The sequence below is a fragment of the Lutjanus erythropterus genome, chromosome 5 (assembly GCF_056507025.1).
Source record: "Lutjanus erythropterus isolate fLutEry1 chromosome 5, fLutEry1.hap2, whole genome shotgun sequence".
NCBI lineage: Eukaryota > Metazoa > Chordata > Actinopteri > Lutjaniformes > Lutjanidae > Lutjanus > Lutjanus erythropterus.
Window position 1 is genome coordinate 23,501,390 of NC_139321.1, and position 24,356 is coordinate 23,525,745.

At 38.9% G+C, this 24,356-nt stretch overlaps 1 protein-coding gene across 1 annotated transcript; it reads left to right on the plus strand.

Annotated features, from left to right (window-relative positions):
• The first annotated feature begins 162 nt into the window (after nucleotides 1-162).
• Nucleotides 163-19,496, plus strand: LOC146326926 (CCR4-NOT transcription complex subunit 6). Its single transcript, XM_084719289.1, has 12 exons — nucleotides 163-315; nucleotides 1,422-1,543; nucleotides 3,280-3,466; nucleotides 4,590-4,675; nucleotides 4,773-4,877; nucleotides 5,087-5,155; nucleotides 6,285-6,442; nucleotides 7,480-7,634; nucleotides 9,484-9,638; nucleotides 9,809-10,042; nucleotides 13,207-13,409; nucleotides 14,528-19,496. Exons 2-12 carry the CDS (start codon nucleotides 1,432-1,434, stop codon nucleotides 14,741-14,743), a joined length of 1,680 nt encoding a protein of 559 aa, XP_084575415.1. The 5' UTR covers nucleotides 163-315; nucleotides 1,422-1,431; the 3' UTR covers nucleotides 14,744-19,496.
• The last annotated feature ends 4,860 nt before the right edge of the window (nucleotides 19,497-24,356 follow it).

Consider the following 24,356-nt stretch of genomic DNA (forward strand, 5'->3'; position numbering starts at 1 on the left):
CATTACCTTGATTGACTGCACAGCTATTGCTAAAGTGGTGTTTCTGCTAACTAAGCACAAGCTACAGTTAATTTAAGTGTGGTATCTTAATCCATCCATCTCATGGTCCATCACTCATCACTTGAGGATTTTATTTACTCTGGCTCAACAGCTGGTTGGACCGTCTACACGCTGACCAATAGGATCAGGCGCTGTTATCGGTAGAGAAAAAAAATCCTTACAGTCGCCATGATACAGCAGCGGAAACGGGCGAGAAGTAGCTAGAAAACAAAAGAGAACACGCAGTCGTCCTCGCGATTTGGTATGCTCTTGCAGGTAAAAGTGGAATCCTTTCTTTTAGACCTGAACTATTTCCACTCGTTTCACTGCAATCCTGTTTATATCGCTAAAGCAATGTGGCAAATATCCGACGTAGGAATTATTTGAATAAGAAGTCGGTCAGCTTCGAATAATTGGTATCTGTTAGCTTTTAGCTAGCAAGCTAACTCTGGCTAAGCTAAATAGCTCGGAATTGCTTGCAAACCCAGCGTTGTGTAGCTTTGTGAGCTCGTTTGGTCAATGTTTATCTCAAAGATAGTGATTATTGCTTCTGGAAGCTAGCTAGCGGCAGCTAACTAATGCGCTGTTTCGTGGCCTAGTGTTAATGCGCAAGTCAGTGCTTTGCTATTATGTAAACAACAATTGTACAGTATGTTTGAATATCATTTTGCACATCTTGTGCTCACTGTCTTGAGCAGGGCGTCAAAGTTAGCCAGTTTCTTAATGTCACTAACTTCGCGTGTCCGTTTTGCATTATGATTGTTAGCGAGCGAGCTAGCGTTAGCTATTTAGCGTTTGTTATGTATAGTTTGATAGCTACCTATTTAGGTTAAGCTAGGCTAATCAGTTAGCCACAATGAGAAGAAAAATCGTCCGATCTTAGCTAGCGTTAGCTATCTTTTACTCGTTTTTAAAATGCAGTTTCATTTTGAATTCTTTGATTAATTGAAGCTTTAGCTGCACAGTTGTTAACAGCCTGGGTTAGCGTGGATAATGCTGCACCACGTTGCTCATTTTATTGTTGATTATTATGTAACTCAGATCAAATCTGAGTCTTCATAGAACCTGTTTAAATGTTAATTATGTTGCATTTTAAACGATCGACAACAGCGTGTCACTTAGAGCTAACTATATCTTTGTAAAAAACAAAAATTACGTTGCATTTGATGTGTTTTGCCAACATGTGTACATGTGGTGTCTTATTGAAATTCTCAATGGAAATAGGGCTATCTGTTAAGTTATACATAATGTTTAGCCTAATATAGAGTGTTTCAGCTTTAGTTTGAGGATAAAATGACTAAATCGATTTACAATAGACTGCGTGGTGGGGGATCTTTAAATCTGTTGATGAATGGCATTTCATTTCAAAATTATCTTTGTAGTGTTATAGGAATGCCCAAGGAAAAATATGACCCGCCGGATCCCAGGCGGATGTACACAATTATGTCCAGCGAGGAGGCAGCCAACGGGAAGAAGTCATACTGGGCTGAGCTGGAAATCAGCGGTGAGTTTTGTTAGGGATTTTTAGTTTTGTAGATAATGTAATTATATTGAATTTGTATTGTTCACACATCTTTTGATGGTGTCAAAGAGCATAATACTAATGAGCGTGTGATACATCTACCTTTCACGGCACACTATTGGGTGTGGGTAATTACTGTATCTTCACTGTTTTACATGAGATGTGCATCCACCACTGAGTACATTTACATGTGCACAAGTATCCTGGTTATCATGTTTTTGAAGTATCCTTGTTGTGTTTTGCACTAGGGCTGCAGAATTCAATGAAATGCTGTCAGAAAAACGCAGTTTAACCATGTGCAATATTCAAATTGTGCAAACTGCACTTATTTTGATAAAGGTAAAGTTTGTGAGAAAATAGCATCATGATAAGTACTGTAGTGCTGCAGATGTGCCCTGGCCTACTAATCTTGTTCTACAGATGTAAGAAAACATGGATTTTTTTTATACAGACCCCACATCACATCATCATGATTTTAATAGTTGTTTGTTTTTCTTTGTTATGTTTTTTTTTTTACTCTCTCTTTTTCAGTGACATTGTGATTCAAAAATGGTAATTCCCACTAATCATATTGCAATCACAGTACTTGTCAAAATAATAGCAATATGATTTATTTTTTTTTTGGAACCATGTCTTGTAGCGCTATTTTGTGCAAATAAGCATCATATCCTATTTCCTGAAGCTTGGATGAGGCCTTTTCACGGTTTTGAGAAACCTGGATATGCTACCTGGCGTACTCCAATAGAAACCAGAAGACTGTAGCATGTAATCACCTTATCCTGGTTTCTGAGCGTTCTTTATCGGTACAGAACTGAGTGGTTAAGACAGTGAGAGATCAAAATAGAACTGCACACAGATTAGCAGAAAAATAGATACTGTTCAGATCATGTATTCAAGGATATAAATAAACAAGTTTTTCATATTTGATGTAAACATCATCCTGAATAAGATTAAAACCGAGAGGGGTTCAGAACCAGGATATTTATTCACGGGTACACACAGCCACTTGTAGCTCTGCACATGAAAGTCCCACATAAGGCGGCAACTAAGGATTATTTTCATTATCAATTAATCTGCCATTTTTTTTTTTTTTATTAATTGCTTGGCCTATAAAATAGTAATATTTAAATGTCTACCACAGTTTTGCAGAGCCCTATGTGATTTTTTTTTTTGTTTCGTTTTTCTCCAGCAGTCTAAAACCCAAAGATAATCACTTTATTATCATAGAAAAATCCGATGACAATCGGAATATATCCATATTTCTCCCAGGACACAAACTTGGACCAGTGAATCTTGGGTATTTCACCTTCAAAATTGAATTAAGTTGTTCATCCATTATTACATTTGTTGCCTGTTAATTTTCTGTTGATAGACTTGTGAATTAATTGGCTAATTATTTCAGCTGTAGTCCCAAACTGGGTTTCAAAGAGTTTTGTGTAGATCACTGTAAATTGTTTTATGGTGTGCGTAATTGATAGTCTTAACATGATTTTGTTTGTCTCCGTGGTCTGTCGTATTTTTGGAAATGAATGCTACCTTACAGTCATGCTCAAGCATCTTATCACTATGAAATCAGTAAAACTAGTTAATGTATGTTGACCTGTTTGCACCAGTGGGAAACAAGTGACTTGAAGGTTTTTCTCTGGTGCAAGAGGAGTAATGGTTGGATGCTGGGACTGAATTCTCTGGTGTGTGTCCTTTCCTCACTGTCACTACAGGCCGAGTAAGGAGTCTCAGCACAGCCCTGTGGTCTCTCACCCACCTCACTGCCCTGCACCTCAGTGACAACTCATTGTCACGCATCCCGCCAGACATTGCCAAACTACACAACCTGGTGTACCTGGATCTCTCATCCAATAAGATCAGGAGCCTGCCGGCAGAGCTCGGCAACATGGTTTCTCTCAGGTGGGTGATTTCAGGCTGTGTTTTTACCACCTTAATTTGAGCTCAATGGAATGAAGTAGCTGCCGCAGGGTTGGTCTTGGAATTTGTCTACTTGGAATTTGTTTGTTTTGTTTACATTTGTGTTTACAGTAATACGGGGCATGTTAGCTGGGCTAGCCAGGTCACTTAACACATAGCATGTCTAATTTCCAAACAGGCTAATTACTGATGTCTGTTACCAACATTACAGTGGCACAGTAAATACACTTAACATCAACAGGACAGCACTACGTCCATAATGACAAAAAGTAATTGTGGTACAGGAACCTGACAGCACTTCGTCAGTGACTCCACCAACTTATTGATGGTAAAAACATAGCAGAGAATGAGTGGGAAGACAAGGAAATGAAAACAAAAGTGTAATTTCAAAATAAGGGTGTGTGTGAACAAGAAGAATTGAGCACACAAAATGATTTGAATATTTTGTTTAAAATGGTGGGGAAAACACTGGCTTATGTTATATGTTGAAAGCCCTGTCTAAACAGCAAGCAACTCAGATGCTGTTTTTTACTCAAGTGTTGAAAGAGTGCGATACACATTTTGTTGAAAAAATAATAATTGTGTGAGAAAATTGTGATCTCAATTCTTAGGGAGACCAATCACAATTCACCTTTTGGCAAGAATTGTGCAGCCCTTGTTTTCATCAGCATATAATTACCTGAAAATAAATAAGAATTATTGTGTTTGTTACCTTAGAATGAGTCATTTGCAGATTGTCATTTACAGAGGGGGTGGGTCCTCTTCCACAGGGGCCTCCACGTAGTATCGTCATGTTTCTACAGTAGCTCAGAATGGCCAAACCAAACAATGGCTCTAGATACAGCTGTTTGTTCGCTTTGTTACTCACACCTTAATTTCACCTGTGCATAAGGGGAATGTGAGCTGAGGTGGTTGCAATCTGCAAGCTCGCTGCCACTAAATCCTATATACTGGTCCTTTAACAATCAATCCAAAGTTGGCAAGCATGCTATAGACAATCCTAATGACAGCAATGTAGTAAATAATGTTTTTGAAAGGTAATAAAGATGTTTTTTTCTTAGGGGGGTTGCTTTTTAACGATCATTTTCCTCTATGTCCTCCACAGGGAACTGCTTTTAAATAACAACCAGTTGCGGGTTCTGCCATTTGAATTGGGGAAACTGTTTCAGTTACAAACACTGGGGTTGAAAGGTGAGTGACTTATCAATGTGTTTTGCAGCCTTTGCATCCTTGAAATCTCATTGTTTCCCCAGCAGTGATTCAGCCCATGTTGCTTTTCCTTCAACAGGAAACCCACTTGCACAAGAAATTATGAGCCTCTACCAGGAACCTGATGGCACGAGGAGACTGCTCAACTACTTGTTAGACAATCTGGCAGGGGCTATCAAGCGCTGTGAGTATCCCCTCTGTCTGGCAGTTTTGAGACCTGAACAGGAAGTTTGTATTGCCACTTGTTTTAAAGATGGGCCAATCAGTGTATAAACATACAGATGGAGAAAGTTTTGTCTTAACAGCTTCTTTGCCCTTAACTTTGTTGAAGTCATTTTGTGACATCTGCCTTCATCTCGTCATCCATATTGAACCATTTTTCCCTCTGCGCAGTACCAACAGAACAGCCCCCAGCTCGGTCATGGATCACACTCCAGGACCCAGACCGAACATGGCCCTCAGGTAAGGATGACATACACGAAAACACAGTCTTCAACAGATGCACATACTCTGGACAATCAGCTTTGCAACACATAACCGTTTCATAAATGTAGATATGATTTGTATCAATAAAAATGTTAGTCAGATTTATCTGTTGTTGTTGTGGAAAAATGAACAAGCTGAAAAGACAGAAAATGGTACTTCCTCATTGTACAATTCAAGAGTAGTGAGGATCGTTGAAATTCATCGTTTAGTCAGTAAAATGTCCAAAAAAAAAAAAGGCTCATTGTAATTTCCCCAGAGCCTGAAGTAACATCTTCATATTGCTTCTTTGGTGCAACCAAGAGACCAAAACCCAAAGAGTCTGCATTTATGATCATAAATGACAAAGAAAAGCAACAAATCCTCTCATTTAACATGCTTACCCAGCAATGTTTGACATTCTTGCTTAAAAATGACTGAAATGATTAATTGATTTTCAAATAGGCTACAAATTTTCTTTTGATAAATAATTGATTCATCCTTGCAGCTGCATGTTTTTTGTGTGTGAGTAGTGGAAGTATTGATGGGCTTAAACCAAAAGCATTACTTCTGACACTTGCAGTATATGTACACTTTCTGTGGTTGAAACTGAGCAAAACAAACTTATTGGCCATTTTTGCTAAAAGAGCAATAGATCTCACACAAATATATTCAGTGTCTCTTGTGGGTTGAGAACTTAGTCGTACTGGTTGACCTTGTTAGGAGCATCTGTAACTGTTGTTTTGACTGACAGTCAGTCAGCTAAATGCTGTTTAAAACTGCAGATAATTGCACCATTGCTTTGCATGTCAATAAGGAATTTTAGAAATAGTAGATACTATTTGAATATGTTTTTTGGAAACGCATTACAAAGTGGTATCAAGTTTACCCTGTTCACGAAATACTGCATAAATAAAATAACAAAAAATGAATGTTTCCAATGTATAGACAGGAAAAAGAATACACCACAGAACTCGATGTTATTTTCGTCATCTAATTTTAAGGCTAGTATCTAAACAAGTGTGACAGTGTTCCTGTACCCCCATCTTAAAAGTTTCTGAAGAAACCAAAAAAAGGCTTTAGCTTCTTTAACATTTCTAAGATATGTCTTTTGTGTTTCTCTCTTCAGCACTGTTCTCTGTGATGTGCTACAATGTGCTGTGTGATAAGTATGCCACACGACAGCTATATGGCTACTGCCCCTCTTGGGCACTCAACTGGGAGTACAGGAAGAAATCCATCATGCAGGAGATCCTGGGCTGCAATGCAGACATCGTCAGTTTGCAGGTGAGAGATGGAGTCAAAATATTTGTTTAGGTTTTCACAGAAATCATTGTTATTTTGTATTTCAGTGAAGATCCAGCAAGATAAAATAATTGTGGGTTAGGTGTTGGTTGCAAGGACCACCACACAGTGAAGTTGACACAATGAATGCAACACCTGTCAAATGTTGTGCAGTAAATATTCCCTTTTGTGTAGTTCAGTGTTGATGCTGTGTTAACACTGACCACTGATGTGTGGCCATTTTCTCATTTTCCTGGCACAGGTCAGACTGCTTTTACTACATTAGGTTGTGATTATTATACTTTTTGCATAATTTGATTACTTTCTGAGGTGTGGTGGGCGGATGTTTGGTTGTGGTATTAAGTTCAATTTTGTGTTGTGATGGTAGGGTTGCACAATACAAAAAAAATCATATTGTGATTATTTTGACTGTTTGCAATGATTCACTAGTGGGGATACGAATTTCTGCATCACAATTTTCATTTTTGCTTACAAAAAATGATGATGTTTTCTTATGTCTCTGAACATTTGTTGACCATATTATCTCGGCAGCACTAACGTACTTCATTGGAGTGATTTGGATATTGTTTTTGGCCATATTGAGATTTTGATTAACTGTGCAGAAATACAGTGTAGTTTTTTTACAAGGACAAAGTTCACAGAAAGTTAAAAAACTTAAATTACAATATTCCAAAACAAAAAACAAAAACATGAATTTTATATGGCTCCATGTCACAAGCAGCAGGGTTAAGGTCTTTCTCTCTTGCACACAGATGCTTCACTGTATTCAGCAATGCACTGTTACTCCCAAACATTTGCCTTTTTTGCTGGTATTACATCTGCTCTTCCCTAGGGGACTATCTTTTAGCCATTATCATTTTTATTGCTTTAACTTGTGCAAATGGTGTCATTTTAATGAAAAGGCATCTTGTGTTATCTTGCTCTCTTCCATGTATGTTGTTTTTGGAAGAAGATGTTTGTTATGACTGTTGGCCTTTCCTGATGTCCAGCCTGACACAAGTTTTTTCCCTTAATTGCAGGAAGTCGAGACGGAGCAGTACTACAGTTTCTTCTTGCCTGAACTTAAAGAGCAGGGATACGACGGGTTCTTCAGTCCAAAGTCACGAGCCAGGACTATGTCAGAGTCGGACCGTAAACACGTGGACGGTTGTGCAATTTTCTACAAGACGGAAAAGTATGTAACTACAATTTTCTATTTATGGCCTGTATCTCTTGTTGACTGATAAATGCCAGAATCTCTGGCTGGTAGCTCTTAAGACAATCTAAACCACAAAAGTTTGGAATAATTGAATTTGGGTTCTATTCCTTTTTTCTTTTCTTGTCTGTACTCTTCGATATGAGACAAAGGATGAGGAAAAAATTGGCTCTAGAGGGAGCTGTGTGAAGTCTGTATGGATGTCCTCTAACAGTGTCAGTGGGTCTGAATGTCTCCAAATTTGAAAAGATAAAACTCTGGCGATGTAGAGACAGAAAGAAGTGATAGTTGCCAGACCACTCCTCATCTGTGCTTGAGGTTAGTGGGGCGAGGCAAGACTTGCGCACAGGGAAGAGGGTGTAGAATGAAAAAGAAATCTGCACGGGTCGTGACAGTAACTGCATGACCGCAATACCGCAGTCCTGTGATGCTAAACCGTGGGGTTGAGCTCGTTACCATCATCACAGCTAATTTGGAGGATATTCAGTGTTGGATTTATCATTATGGATTTCTTTTAGAAAAAGATTTTTACCAAAAAGACATGGGAGTTCAAGGTTGGATTGCAAAGCTTCTGAAAGGAATATGGTCACACTAGAGTTGATACTGTAGGCACAAAGACGTGGCCAATTGTTAGCCATTCCTGCTCAGCTTACTTTGGGACTAACCACCGTCACCTTTCCGGCAGACAGACAAAACTTTTCTTGGTCTTCAGAAGCTGCAGTGTTTATTAGCCTATCTGACATATTGTAAACTAAAATGTACCTTAACTGTCAGACTTTCTGCTAACCTTTCCCCTCTGTTCCACGAACATTCACTGTTACACTCAGTCTGTTGTTCACTCTGTGCACACACACATTACGTGCTGCCCTGTTCTGTGGGAATATGTTGCTTTTTGTTGAAAAAATCCATGTATCACAACCTGAATGTGTAGTTCTGCTGCACTGATTTTGATTCTGTTTTTTTAACTGTCCACTGTAAGTCTGATGGTGTCATAAAAGTGCAATGCGAAGTCACTGGAGTGTTTGTTTAATAATACCAAGACAAAAATACAGAACAATCTACTTTTAATCTCTTTTTTATGTGACACAATAAGTGATAACATTGAATTATGACCTATTATGAACTGTAAATAAATCATCCTAAAATACTGATTCTTGGTTTCACAACATAACAAACTTGAATTTTGTAAGCTACAGTAAACCATTCTATTCAAGAAACTTTGCAGCCATGTGCTTCCATAAAGCAAGCTGCAAACAAGTCCAGTTCAATCTTTATGTTATACATCACATCACCTGAGTTTCCATTAGCAGTTTTGCAGTGGCCAGTGTAGTATTCACCTGAGGTTGAGGCTGTAAGTTTTGGTGAAACGGATCAGTCACCTTTCAGTTGACACCCGTGTTTCCACTCACTCATAAAAAGCAGTAGATGTAAGAAATTTTATAACTGAATTTCTGCATCTGTTCACATTTTCTGCCATTTTGTGGTATAGTAATGACATTAATGTTATAGTGATGATAAAGGATGTACCCTTTTAAGGGCAAGTAGGAAATATTCTCACTTGTTCCCTGTATTAGCATTTAAATCATTGTATATTTTAGCAAATTAACCAAATGTGACCTAGTCTGGGGAGCTATCTTGTTGAATTACATTGGTAATGTGGAAAAAATACTAAGTGTACTCATGCATGAGCCATTGTGGGATACAGCAACAATAATTTTGAAGATTATTATAAGTCATCATAAATTATCTGCTTGTTTTCATTCCTTTATTCCCACCAGTGGTTACAAAATGCAGTGTTAAGCCCTCGTCTCCCTCTGTTAATCTCCAGGTTCAGTGCAGTGCAGAAGCACACAGTGGAGTTCAACCAGCTGGCCATGGCTAACTCCGAGGGCTCAGAGGCTATGCTGAACCGGGTGATGACAAAGGACAACATCGGAGTAGCTGTACTGCTTGAGGTCCGCAAAGAGATGATGGAGGTCTCCTGTGAGTAGCCATCTTATTCTGTCATTTATGTGTGTTTTTATTTATCATTGACTAGTCCTTCTTATCCAAAATGGAATTGGTCCATGATGCATACTTAACTATTTGTATAGCAGTGCATTTCACTAAACTTTACTGCATTTGTTTATCTTTCCCCTTTTTCCTCCTTACAGCTGGAAAGTCGCTCCATGGCATGGAGAAGCAGCTGCTCCTGGTAGCCAATGCCCACATGCACTGGGATCCTGAGTATTCTGACGTCAAGCTGGTCCAGACCATGATGTTCCTGTCAGAGGTGAAGAACATAGTGGACAAGGCCACACGCAGCCTCAAGTTGTCCTCCGTCTCTGGTGAGACCAATGCCATTCCACTGGTGCTGTGCGCTGACCTCAACTCCTTGCCTGACTCTGGTAAGTAAGCAAGGCTGAATGGAGCTGTGCTGAATCTGACAACAGAATTTGAATATAATCTCAATGAATTTCATGGCTACTTTGTCAATTTAATGAGAAAAAAAACAGAATAAGATTTATTTGCCAAGAATGTGTACACAAACAAGGAATTTGACTCAATGTACTTGGACTGTAATAGACAAAAGAGCCAAACAACAAAGCTGAACAAATACAGGTAAAGAGCAGACTGGACTGTAATCTACACATGTAGAAAAAGGAATAAGCATCACCCTCATGACTGATCTCATCTTTAAAAGATCTTATCTATATCAGTAATCTTGTGTATAGCCTTATTTACAAAAAATGTTTGTCAAAGACCTAATGGGAGTGAATCAACTTGGAAACCAGACGAATCAGCAAGCTCATGTTTGATTCGTTTTTCCGGATCTGTCTGGACCCCCTCTTGTTCAGACAGATTTCCACCCATCCTGGACTTGGTTGGGTCACAGCTGCTTAGATAATATGGGGCAGGTTAATACGAAACAACCAAAATGGCTGTGAGAGAGCGGTCATCACAACGTGTGTGGAGCCATAATATTTTCACATGTAACTTGGTGAATTAAGGGTTCATTTCAGCCAAACCAGAACTGGTGATTGGAACAGTGGAAAGAACGAAGATGGTTTTGGTGAGTTTTATGTTTCTGTTGAGTTTGAATGAAGTGTTTTGAGATGATCTGGGTGGTGAAATTACTGTTTTTGTCATTGGAGTCTCGCGGCGTTGAACAAGTGATAAAACAGCCGTTTACTCACAAACAAAGAAGTCTATCTCTGTAGGGATTTCCATAATGTTGACACTTTTAAATAACAATCCAAGCCTACACCTACAAACATTCTTAGTGGACATACTAAGATACCAGGGATTACTTCTGCAGCACGCTTTGCAGCTGCTGACTGAGGCAATCTGCTGGATCAATGCCAAAATATTTATGTACCTATTGGTTATTTAGACATGAAAATATGGACCTACATATGTGTATTCATTGATATTCAATTGCGTTCGGAAGTATTATGGTCTTTGCCCCATTGTTCATGCCCATGAAAAAAAAAATGAACTGATAGGAAGCAAATTAGTCTGGTGATGGCCAACTAGGAGTGAATGATTCCTTAAAGTAATAGTCAAGCTGCAGGTATTCATGTGCTTGGCAGTATTCTGTAACTTTGATTAGCACCCATTTAGGCAGGAAGAGTGCACTCAGTGTGCTGATTTAATTAATCTACAGATAACATGCAGTTTTTTTTTCTCCCCGTCGACCAGTCGATTGGTTGAAAAGTGGGTAGAATTTCAGTCAACCAAGATTTTTCATTGGTTGACCACAGCCCTATGAATTAAATATATTTGGTTTTTGGGAGTGCTGGTTGGACAAAACACACAATTAGAAGATATCACCTTGGGCTGTGGAGAATTATGGTTGACGTTTTAAACAATTTTCACATTTTATCCACCAAACAATCAGTTAAATGATCTGCAGATTAATTGATAGTGCATTTAATTAATAGTGGTGTTCTTGAATTTTGCTAGTATGGGATGAAGCTACTCTCGAAATATCCTGTACCTAAACATTGCACATATATTTACTTCCAAAATTTTGTAAATACAAGCTAAACTCAGCAGGATGGCATATTAAGTGGTATTCAATTAATCTGTGGACAGATGGAAAGATGTACCTACCTCACATGCACGCTTGTCCATGCTAATTTATAAATCAATTATCCAGAGATTTGCTCCTTTTTTAATTGCTGTGACCTTCCCTTTCCATGTCAGCCACTCTGAGGTGCAGCAGTTGAAGGTCAAGTTGTCCTGAAGATGTATTCAAGCTTTCCTACTTCAGTTTTGCTGCATTGTTAACTTTAGCCCACAAGAGGACAGGGCTTGATTGATATCACAGATTTATTGAAGTGTTTGTTGCTGCAAATGTGCTGGAAAGGGGAATCGGATACAAAATTGTTTCTGTACACAGGGTCCAAAATTAAGACCCACCAAGTGCCAACACCGGCTGCAGTATATGTAATGTGAAATGCAAAACTGGCGAGGACAGCACATATAACAAACTCAGAATACAGTGTAACTAAAGGCTAAAGACTGCACCATTTTTAGCTGCAGCTGTCGTAAGCACACCCGCTGCCAGCGTCTAAACAGTGTATCTTAACCCTGAATGGACAGCAGAATTTAATCGAGGCATGAGAACTTCGACATCATCAGGTGATTAATTGGCTTGTTGTAAGAGAATACGGGGCTGTTGACCTTAATAACTGTCCTGGTTGTCCTTGCACTTTACCAGCAGTCAGCTACCAGCTTCACCTGAAACTCCTGACCATTATATTTACTACACCTCAACAATGTGTCAGTCTTATTAGTATGTCCGAAACTGTAGTAGGAGACCAATATTTGTGAACTGCAGACTATCACAACGACAACAACATAACAGGAAGGATATCCCGTGTGTTTTCTCCGTGACAGAAACAGTGTTGGCTTTGTGACTGAGTGGCAGGCAGGTTCTAGGGGCGGTTTGAGAAGAGGAGAGGAGAAGGGGGGAGGGTTGTGTGTAAAATAAAAACTAAAATAATCTCAATAAAGAACAATGTTGAAGTTGATTTTTTTTTTTTTTTTTTTTTGTTATTACAGAGAGTAAAGTTCTCAAACAAAGGTACCATTTGATACTGGTACTGAATTTCAGGTCTTGGCATTGGTACCATATCAGTTCAGACATGAACACTACCCAACCTTAGTTATTATTTATGTATGTATGATATGTGACACAAAAAGGCTGTATATATATATATATATTTTATACTTTGGCTGGTTAAAAAACATTACCAGGTAGAGTTTTCAGCTACCAGACAATTGGCTGATGAGCTAAAATGTTAATTTTGGATCCTGTATACATTTCTATAAAACGGTGGCATGACTTGCAAAGTAGGTTGTGATTGAATAACCACTTTCATGTTACAGCCAATACTGTTTTTATCCTATAGTATTTAAAATTTCTGCCTTAGGAAACACTATATAGTGGTCCCTATGATAACAGAAGGATCTGACTTGCCTTGGTCTGTTGAGACCTTGAATTGCCACTTGACTTTTTCTTGATCCTGATGAAGATGACTTCTCATCTCTCTGCTCTGTTCAGGCGTAGTGGAGTACCTTAGTTCTGGTGGAGTGGACTGTACCCACAAGGACTTCAAGGAGCTTCGTTACAGCGACAGTCTGACCAAATTCAACTGCAACGGCAAGAACAGCACGTCCAACGGCATGATCACCCACGGCTTCAAGCTGAAGAGCGCCTACGAGAACGGCCTGATGCCTTACACCAACTACACCTTCGACTTCAAGGTGCGTATACTGATGGCACGTGTTAGTTTTTTGTGGTTAGTGGTGATGATAAGCAGTGGAGAGGCACCTTTGGCAGCAATGTACAGCTTTTATTCTGTTGAAAAATTAACAAACATGCAAAGAATTCATATCTTTATAAGCACCATATCAAGCATTTATTGATCACTTTATTTGAAGAGGTTTGTATAAGACTGTCATTACCATGTCATGACACCTGTCATGAACATGAAGGACTTAATGTTTATGATTGTAAGTGTCATTTGGTCAGTGATGTCAATTTTAGTCCAAAGTTGATTTTGTTTGCCTTTGTTATGACAGTGTCACATTAACCAAGCCAATAATGTCTTTGTCATGACAGCTTGACAATATAAAACTTAAAGAAACTCTTGAGCTTCATGTTTTAATGTTCCATTACCCTGGTGGTTCCCAAACGGAGTGCTGAGGCACTCTGGCACACCATGTTACACTATTCTAGCAATATACAAAAAGTATCAGTACTTAGTACAAATTTGTTCCTTAATACATAGGACAATTTATATCCTAAAAAATCCTTAAAAATCATCCATCAAAGTGAACCCCAGTTTTTGCAGTTCGCACAGTTGGCAGTTGGTGGGAATTATTAGTGTGACACATGAAAGGCCCTGAATGATCGATGCCTACTTTTTTTCCTCAGACAAAAATGTAACAAAAGATGTTAAATGGACATAATATTAGCTGATATCAATCGAAAGTCCCTGAATTGAATCAAACTGAAATCATATTATTGCAGGCTTTGTAATATCAGAAAATATATTGTTGTCCAAAGTATTGATATAATATCATATTGTGATGAAACTTGTTATTAATACGCTTACTGAATAATTCTTTAAGTCTTGTAATGTTAACTTGTCATGACAAAAAAACACTGACAGGTTATATTTATTGGTTAATGTCAAGTTGTCATACAAAGCCATCTCAAATAATGTCAACTTTGTATACTGTAATACCTTTCTACCGCCCAAGCCTAATCCTATACCTTCAGAAAGACTCCTTCATGGTCATGACAACAGACTGTTGCCTCACCTGCTCCTCTAAACACTGCCATTGAGGTGACTCCTCTCTTCCTCTTCTCTCCACAGGGTGTCATTGACTATATTTTCTACTCCAAGCCTCACCTGAACGTGCTGGGCATCTTGGGCCCCCTGGACCCCCACTGGCTCGTAGAGAACAATGTCACTGGCTGCCCACACCCCCACATCCCCTCCGACCACTTCTCCCTCTTTGCCCAGCTGGAGCTGCTCCTGCCCAACGCGCCCTCCCAGGTCAACGGGCTCCATCTGCCTGCACGCAGGTAGTGAGTCCCTGCCACACCACCGGGGGGGGAGCTGCAACCACAGCCTCACCCCTTTTCCAGCCCTCCTCCCTCCCACTACCAGCTCTTCCTTCCACCTTAACGGAGGAGGAAGACATAAAAACACAACCTGTAAAATATTCGTACAGTGAGGTCTGGCCGACAGGGATTTCGTATAATGTTATAGATATTCTATATTTTTCTTTTTTTCTTTCTCCGTTTTTCTTTTTTGTTCTTTTTTTAACTGCTCGATTCAGTCCTGTTCGTGTATCATATTTTGTGCTTTTGGACTCCCTTTTCCTCCTCAAATCCACCCACGAACCCACCCAGTTTGCTTCTGTCTTTCAAACTAGAGGGGATGGTAGCTCATTCAGATTCATCACATGGGGCTCTGTTTGGTTTAAGGGGAAATTTAGAAGTGGCTGAGGGGATGACATTCACCTGAACAGCTCCACAGCTGATGGTCTGCCTGTCTGTCTGTCCTGTATAAATCTGAAACCAGCAAAGACAGCAGACTTGTCAGTCTCAGACCTCCATCATTGGCTTGAGCTTGTTTTCCCTGCACTCTGGGGCAGCCAAAGTAGTTTCTCAGTCTTTGTTGAGTTGGATATCGGTGGGTTAGAGCAGCTGTTAGCTGGTAGTTAAGCGTCCCTCGAGGTGGATGTAGCGCAGCTCGTACGAGGTGAGATTTCCTGCTGTCATTCTGTGGTGCTGAGGCCTTGTGCATGGTCACAGCCTCCTGTGGTGCTACAAGATAGTCTACACCTCGGACCTCGGCCCTGGTGCATTAGCTACCAAAACCCACAGATGCCTCAAGAACCAAGACGTCCGAGAACTACATTCGCCCACGTGGGCCGTATGTTATGAAGGAAGGATATGGTGAGAAACTGAGAGCAGCTACCATCCTTTTGCAGACTGTTTTCACCCCAGCTTGTATAGTTGTTAGGCTAGTCTTGTGCTAGGAGCTCACGTGGCCCACCATTTTTTTTTTCCTCTTCTTTGTGGTCAAGGGGCAATGGATTTAGGCTGATGGGCAAAGCAATGAGGGGCTATCACAAATCTTTTCTTTGTCTTGTTGCTTTTAGGCAGAGAGAGCGAGTAATGGCTGATACACAGGAGTAAAACCAGCATTCCTCTCACTGTCTGGAGTTGCCATCCGCAACTCCACACATGCAAGCTTACACACACACAAACACATAACACAGGTAATTTGCAGGCAGATCTGTAGCACTGTCTCCGAGGCCAGTAGTGACTTTCCCCAGCCATAAATTCCATACACAAAAGCAGTGGTTTTTTCACAAGTGTTTGTACAGAATAGAAATCTAGACTCAGTCTTTACATGATTGTATATGAACCACAAAAGACCTGTTTTCTGGCGTTTTTTGTACTAAGAGTAAATTATGATCAGATTTGAGAAAAAAGATTGTATTGTAAACTATGGCTAAATTTTTATCCAGTTAATGTTAAGATGAATTGATATTACCAGCTTGTACAAAAGACGTAAGAAGAGGTTGTTCAAGGCGTTCGCTGTCACTACTTTGCACTCCCTAGAGATTAACTGTAATTAATGTATCAGTATTGTTTTGATTTTTCTTTTTTTTTTTTAAATCTCCCCCTCTCTTCTGCCTCTGCTGTTGATTTTGATTTGCCGGCATATTGCTGCGATTGTAAATAGACACTGAGTAAACTGTTGCTTCTTGCCCATTAACAAAGCCATTGATCCACACTGCTGCCATCAGTTCAGACAAAAGGACACGCAAGGATGAGTCGCAGCCCACCACCGGCTCCACATCTGTTCATCTATAGATCTCACACGCACGCGCGCTCCCACCAGCGGCGTGTGCCTGATACATAAATCCCACATGTACAACAAAAACATCGTGCCTCACTGTAGCAGTTGTCGTTGTCTTGCACTATTTACACACGACGAACGCCTGAACAACCTTTTCTCCTTTTATTTTTAAATACTGTTGAGACATTTGTGAAGATTTTATGTCCTTTATTGGGTTTTTTGTTAATGTTGATTTCCTTTTTTATGAGCTGTGACAATGTTATGATGATGTGTATATCCTTCCTATTCATTGAGCTCTCTAGTAATCAGGTATGCTTTCTCCACCGACCCTTTCTCCTCTCCTTAAAGGAACATGAGTAGGATGTCTTATCTTTATTAAATGCACACTTCTCAGATTGTTTTGCTCCCTCTTTGTACCTTAGCACAGCTCCACGCCCGGACCCCCCCCCCCAAAAAAAAAAAATGTAGCCCTTAGCTCCCTCCCTGGCCATGAATTTTAAACCTCCTTAAGCCTGTCCATCACCCTATACCCCCAACCCCACCCTCAGACTTCCCCTGCCCACTATATTACTCAAGCTGTGTCTTTTTAAACCCTTTTGCTTAACCACTTTGTATAGTTCTCTTACCCTTGTCACTGCAGCTATAGTGCCATCTGTGGATCCCCCCCCCCCCTACCTCTGCATTGGAAAAGGTGGAAGGCCCACTTTGCTCTTGCTTTTGGAGGAACGAGGGAGGAGGGCCAGTGAGCTCAGCTGTTTCTCTCTGAAAGCCAGGCAAACGTGTCACTATGAATCTTAATTTGTTATAGCCCAAACAAACAAGTGAAATCTGTTGATTATTTCAACGGTCATGCTTTTTACACGGATTGAACATACGATGAGCACTTAGTAGATTCAGATGCAGCTCCCCTCACTCCCTGCTCCATCATATTAGCAAATAAAGATCTCGTTACTTTAATGTACATGTTGAAATGACATTTTTTAAAGCAAGAGGGAAGCAAGTAAATAGGAAGTATAAGTCTAGTCCTCAGATCAAGGTCTCTCTGTCCCGTTTATTTTCTCCCTACATGTTTGTTTTTTAACTTTTTTTGTTTTGTTTGTTTTCCAATGGAAACCAATGTGTCCAGTTTGATTTTTTTTTTCCTGAATGGCATTAGTATTGTAGTAGATTTAAAGGCTAGCTTTTTTTGTAAAGTGTGAATAAAAGATGTATCTCATGTTTCCTTTCTAAAAAGATATTGAATTGTGTTGTTGATGTGTAAATCATGAATTCTATGATGGTGTTATGTTTGCTACATTGTTTTTACTCAATTTTTTTTTTCCCCATATACTCTTATTCCCATCACAAACCAAATCCTCTGTAGAAATCATGATGAGACGTTGTCTTGACGGGTTGACTGGAGGAGTAGAATGTTCCTGACGAAGCCTCGTAGAATGAAGGATTGAGCGGAGGAAAAGCACCTGCATCATTGGTATCAGTAAAAACAAAAAAAAAAAACTTTCAGCACAGGGATATTCAGTTTTTCTTCTTTTTTTTGTTTACTTTTCAGCTTTATTTTGGATGTTGCGTGGCACTAGCTGGAGAGTGCTAGTGCCTGTAGGTTAGGGCAGCAGCGCTGTCTTACTAGTGGCTGCAGTTCAGTACTAGAGAACACTGTTCTGACTGGTGTAAAACGTGTTTGTAAGACTAAGCTAATGACCTGCCGCTGGTCGCTAGACTGGTCCTGTGATGATTTTTGAGTACTACTAGTCCATCTCACTCTGTTCTTGTGCATCACAGTGGTTAAATCTGTTACACTAGCTAGCTACTATTGATAGTCACTGATTTGACTCTTAGAGCTTTTCCGTTGTTGACTCCCCTCCTCCTCCTCTTCATCGCCCTCCTGTTAAAACCACAGACTATGGCTTCTGATTGAAAGTCTGGCGAGTCACAGAGCTGCGTTATGTTGCCCTGTGAGCTTCGGCGAGTGATCACATTGTTGGCTTTGTACTTTTCCACTGTTGCATTGTGTTTCATAGTTGGCTTGTTAGACGTAGAGTGATTTTCCCAGGCTGCATCTTTGTAATGGTGCACACCAAAGCTGCTTGTAGTTCAGTTCTCTGTTGTAGAGCAACTTCTTGCACCAACCAGTCATGTTTTTTTTTGTTTTTTTTTGTTTTTTTTTTTCCGAATCATAGTCTTCATGAAATGTTAGGGCTGTAAGGAAAGCAAGGTACTTTCGTCCCTTTCCTTGAATCACATGAACACGTTGCATCCATATTCATACTTGTCATTCTTGTTGGAGTTTCAGCTCATTTTAAATGCACCCTTTTCCAAAAAAAACTTGGCAATAATACCCAGAAACATTCAGACACACTCAGAATGGGTTTTTAAATATTTTATCTGGAAAATGTAGCTATTTCATCTTTCAAACTGTGGTCGTTTGTTGTTTTTTTTTTCTTCTTGAACTCTCCATCTTTGACTTTCTTTGTTACCTGAACACCCTTTTATGCTTTTTCTCCCTCCCTTTATCATCCATCTTGTATATTTGCTCGTCTCCTCCCTGCCGATCTAGTGGTAGTTGTTCAATGATCAGGATTGTCTATCTGTAGTCAGCTGAGTACATATATTGATCTGTGTCACTGTGTTTATGCACTGGACCAACTATTGTTTACCATTCATGAAATACCAGCAAAAAAAAAAAAGAATAACGATGAAACACTTGCACAATGTTGTAGAATGTCCATTAACCCAGATGAGAAATCAAGGCAGCTGTTTTCAAATCAACACATACTGTTTTAAAAAGAAACTGAATGGTAAACAATGCTTTCTGTTGTACCCCTTAGCCGTCCTCTCGATTCTCTTTGGACTAGTTTTGTTCTTTTATTTTTTCCGTTTTGACTACAGGTTCTGCTTGTTTCCTTTACACCTACCTATGTATTTTCCTACTTCTGGTTGAAAATAAATTCTATATTATCTGTTTCAAGCTGTGTCACCTCTTATTCTTTGCAATGGATATTGAAAATAAATTCTATATCTGTTCTCCTTGTATTGCCTCCTTTTGCTTACTTGTTTTTAAAACTTTTTTCTTCCCAGTTTTTCTGACTTGATTTAACACTAGATGTTTCACTGTGGGGACGGTGTTCTTTGGGTTATACGCCTCTCCCTTCTTTCTCCAAACATAAGCAACATCTCTGTGGCCAAAGAGCTGTAGTTTCATCTCATCTGACCGAAGAACACACTTCAGTATATATAATCTTTCTCTAGGTTGTCCTTAGCATACTTCAGTTTTTCTTGGTCTGTAGCCTCGCAGTCCATTCCTGTGCAGAGCTCTAGTGATTGTCTTCTTTGAGACTACAATTCCTGACTTGGCTAAGTCATTCATTTGTGTCTTGGCAGTTGTTCTGGGGTCTTTAGACTCATCTCACTAGTTTTCTTTCCAGAGACTTTGAAATCTTTCACTTCCTACCTCTGCCAGGCTTGTTCTGTCCTGTGTGGCTCTCTTTGAATTTTTGATGATACTTCTCACTCCAGTTCTTGACACTTGGAAACGCTATGATAACTTTGTATATCCTTCTCCTGCTTTGTGGGCATCAACAATTCTTTTTCTCAAGTCTAATGCGATTTCTTTTGTTTTTGGCGTGATGCTTTCTCAAGTGACAGCTCAAACGCTTACTGAAGTTTTTATACTGTGTGTAAATTGGAAGATAATCCTCAGTTTTAACTTGATTTTACAAGCTTTGAGCATTACAAAGTTAAAGTACATCATTGCACAACAGTGGTTTGTGCTATGGCTCAATAAAAAGGTCAGTTCTTAAGGGGGCTAATAATATTGACCGTGGTATTTTTTGTTTTTTCCGAAATTATTCTTTTATTGTGTGCAAATAGAAATAATTTATGCTTTCTAAAGAAAACTAGTATATTTAGAAATGCTATGTTGAAAATTCCTTGCTCTGTTAAAAAAGCGCTTGGGAGAATTTTGAAAAAAAAAACTTTAAATTTCATTGGGGGGCTAATAATTTTGTCCTCAACTGTATTTTTTAATTGTTGCATGCTGGTCATGAGAACAGAACTGACTGGCCACCTGACCACCTCTATCTTGAATTCAGGGTCAGACTTTGCCCTTTCAGCTAAAACATTTGCTTTGTGACTCCAACGCATTAATATACAAATTTCCACATCAGTTAACTTATTTTCATTTACAATCATTTAATTTTTAAGCACCTAAAAAATGACAAATCAGGTTTTCATAGGGGGATTTCTAAGATTTAAGTTTATCTAAATTAGAAACATAAATTATCTCAAAAGATTATAGGTCTGTAAAACCTTTATTGAAAACTCAAAAAATAGTAAAAGCATTTGCCTTGAAGTTATGCCTTTTCTTAACTTTTTTTTCCCTTTAATTGTGTCACACAAAGTGACAAGGTTATTTCTTGTATTTTTCTCTTCTGTTTCAGTCCAGTGACCGTATCAGCCATTTAAGCAAGCAGACTACAAGCTCATGCCGCACACAAACAAAGAAGTTGTGAAAACTCAAAATTTCAAGGTAACTTACCTCAATAGATTGTTCTGAGCCCAACTGAAATTCTTAGGTTTTGAAAAAAGTTTTAAGAAGTAATAATGATTTGTTGAGATAATTTATTTTTCTTCTTACTTCGAGTTTTAGAAACCACCAAAAACTTCTATTCTATATACTATTTCAAAAACTGTTGAGTAAACTCATTGAAGTAAAAGTGAAAAATGGTTAATAATTTAACATTTACAATTGCAACCATTTAACTTCAGACACCCAAATAATCAGGTTTATAGCTCACAGTGAACAACTGAATCAATAGCAATTTGAAATACAAATTAAAGTTATCTGAACAAAAGTAAATTATTGCTTGGATAGCCCAGTTGGTAGAGCGTGCGCCCCATGTACGGAGGCTGTGAGTCATCTGCAGCGGCCATGGGTTCGACTCTCGCCCATGGCCCTTTGCTGCACGTCATTCCTCCATTCTCTCTCCCCATTTCCTGTCACGTCTTCAGCTGTCCTGTCATTAAAGGCATAAAATGCCCCCCCCCCCCCACCCCCAAAAAAAGTTAATTATCACAATTGATGATGAATGATTTTTTACTTTAATTTTTAAATTCTGAACATTGTGTGGTGTTTGATGTTGAAGATCTAAGTGTGTCAAACGGCTGGTGGAGGCTGCAGGTTTTCATCCCAACTAAATTCTGCAGCAACTTAATTAAATGTCATGAAAATCAGCAGATGCTGGGTTGAAATAAAAGCCTGCATATTTTACAACCCTGACACAGACGTGGGTTAGAGAGGCCATCTTGGTTGAAGTCTCTGTGTCAGCAAGTGTGTTCACCCCCTGAAGTGTCCTTCAGTAAGACACTGAACCGTTATCAGCACCACGGGTGCTGTTTTGTAGGCGAACCTGACCTTTGATTTTCCTCCAGGACAACAAATGAAAAGAGAATCTCCCGTTGGGGATCCATAAAGTTTAACATTAACATTTAATACCTAAAACAGCCTGGGGATGACAGCTTGTGTATTATCATCTGTAGACACATGGTGGAGCCAGAGGATCACCTCCGAACAGGCGCTGAAACTGATCCGTCTATGTCATCAGGCCTGAACGAGTCACTGAAGACTCATAACATCAGCTGGAGTCAATTTAGAGAGAACAGGAACTTGAGCAGGAAATTTTAGTTAGAAAACAGAGAGAGCATAACAATTATGCTGCAGGCTTTTTATCAAATGTCAAAAGAATATACAAGACATAACACTGTCTATTATCTGTGTCAATAGAATAGAGTAGAATAGAAAGCCTTTATTGTTGAACAGAATACAACTAAATTAGGAGCACTACTCCTGACCAGTGCAATATACACGTATATATATACATATATATATGTATATATATGTATATGAATAGTGTAACAAGTAAGCACAGGAAAACAACTAGTAATCTGGAACATGAAAAATAAATATATTTGCATTATAATAAGTGGCTTATTGCAGTGGTATGGGCATAATTATTGCACAAGAATAACTAATTATCGCACATAAATATATGTAATATTACCCTAATATCAGTGTATATGCACATGAAGATGAAAAGGCTCAAGTCCTGGTGTTTAAATCCAAGTCAAGTCTCTTTGATTTTGTCAAGTCAAATCTAAAGTCATTAAATTTGTGACTAAAGTCCAAGTTACATGACTCAAGTTTGCCCCTCTGCCATCTAGAGTTGCAACTGATTATAGGGGTTTGTTAATTCAGTTAATTCTTGACTAAGTGGCGTTGACCCTTATTGAGTTTCATCTGAATAGTGTTGTCAAGTGTTGGTATTTATATACCACATTTTATAACCAAAGGAAACCCAAAGTACTTTACAGGGAACACGGGCTAAAGCACATAAAAACAAATGATAAAAGCAATAAAGACAAGCACACAAGCATACAGAGTAAAAAAAATAAAGCAAATCAAAAACACAGAGCATAAAAAACTAACAAATAAATTTGATTTAGAAGAAAATTGATTAAAAGCAATGATAAACGGGTAAGTGTTTAGCTTGGATTTGAAAGTCATCATTATTGTCTCAAGTCTTCTGTCAGTTTGTTCCACATTTGAGCAGCAAAAAAGGTAAAGAATCCAAAGGTGGCTCCACCATATTTAGTTTTTACTCTCTAAACAGCCAGTGATCCAGAATCAGCTGAACTGAAAATTCTACAAGGCTCATACTGCATCAGGAGATCTGTGATCAGTGATTTACGGACAAGCAATTGAATTTAAAAGCTGATTCTGTTAGAAATTGTTCAGTCCATTCATCACTCAGCAACCCGACATAAAATTAAGTAACAATAGTTTTGATAATTGATTAAATCATTTAATAAAACACTTGTTGTTGTATAATTTCCCTCCAAGCTATTTCAAAATGTCATGTTGTGCTCTGAGAAAATTGTGATGCATGTGATTTATAGACAACACAATTTCTAGATTAATCAACACTCTTGACGTCTTTATATTCTGTATACTTGCCTTGCCCTAAGGGTAATAAAATTACTCGGCCCTGCCATGCCTCGCTGGAGAGGCCTCTTAATTGCATTTTAACCTAGATATCAATTTTGCCTGTAGAAACATCATCTGTCATTCAACAATTTGGACAATAACTGTCTTTTCATACTTTTTTTTTTTTTGCTGTAATATTATTATTTCCATAGTTTTTGTTTTCTGAAACAGTCATGTTTTATAGATGCTATAACTCCTTTATTGACACTAATTTCGCACTCTGTTGCTTTACAGCTTTTGTAAAAACATAAAATAGGGTAGTGATTTTCCTAATGGTTATTTCAGGAAAAGTCTTCAAATTTTATGCTATAAAAGTGTTATTTAGGCCGTTTTCTCAGCTGTTAAACCAGTTTAATGGCCCATTTTTGACCCTTAAGACAACAGGAGAGTTAATATATAATGAAAATTATCATTATGTGCAGCCCAAGATCTTAGTAGAAATAGAAAGTTTGCCTTAACAGACAGTTCAACACTCTTTTAAGGGCTTATTGCACAGGATTTTCCTAAAATGTATAGACTAATAAAAACAGAAGTATGTGGTGGTGTCTGTCTCTGCAGAGACCTTGCCCTCGGCCTGTATTTTCGTATTTTCACATATTTTGTTTTGTTCGAGATGTTTCTGGGCGTCAGGCTTTGGACAGTGGCACGCACCCACCAGCCAATAACAATGCGCAGGTTTTGAGGTTGGGACTCAGAAAAAAATGTAGCAAGTGAAGACAACCAAACATCATTGTCACTGTCTTTCTCCTCTGCTCCCTGTCTCCCTGTTGTACCTGACCTATGTAA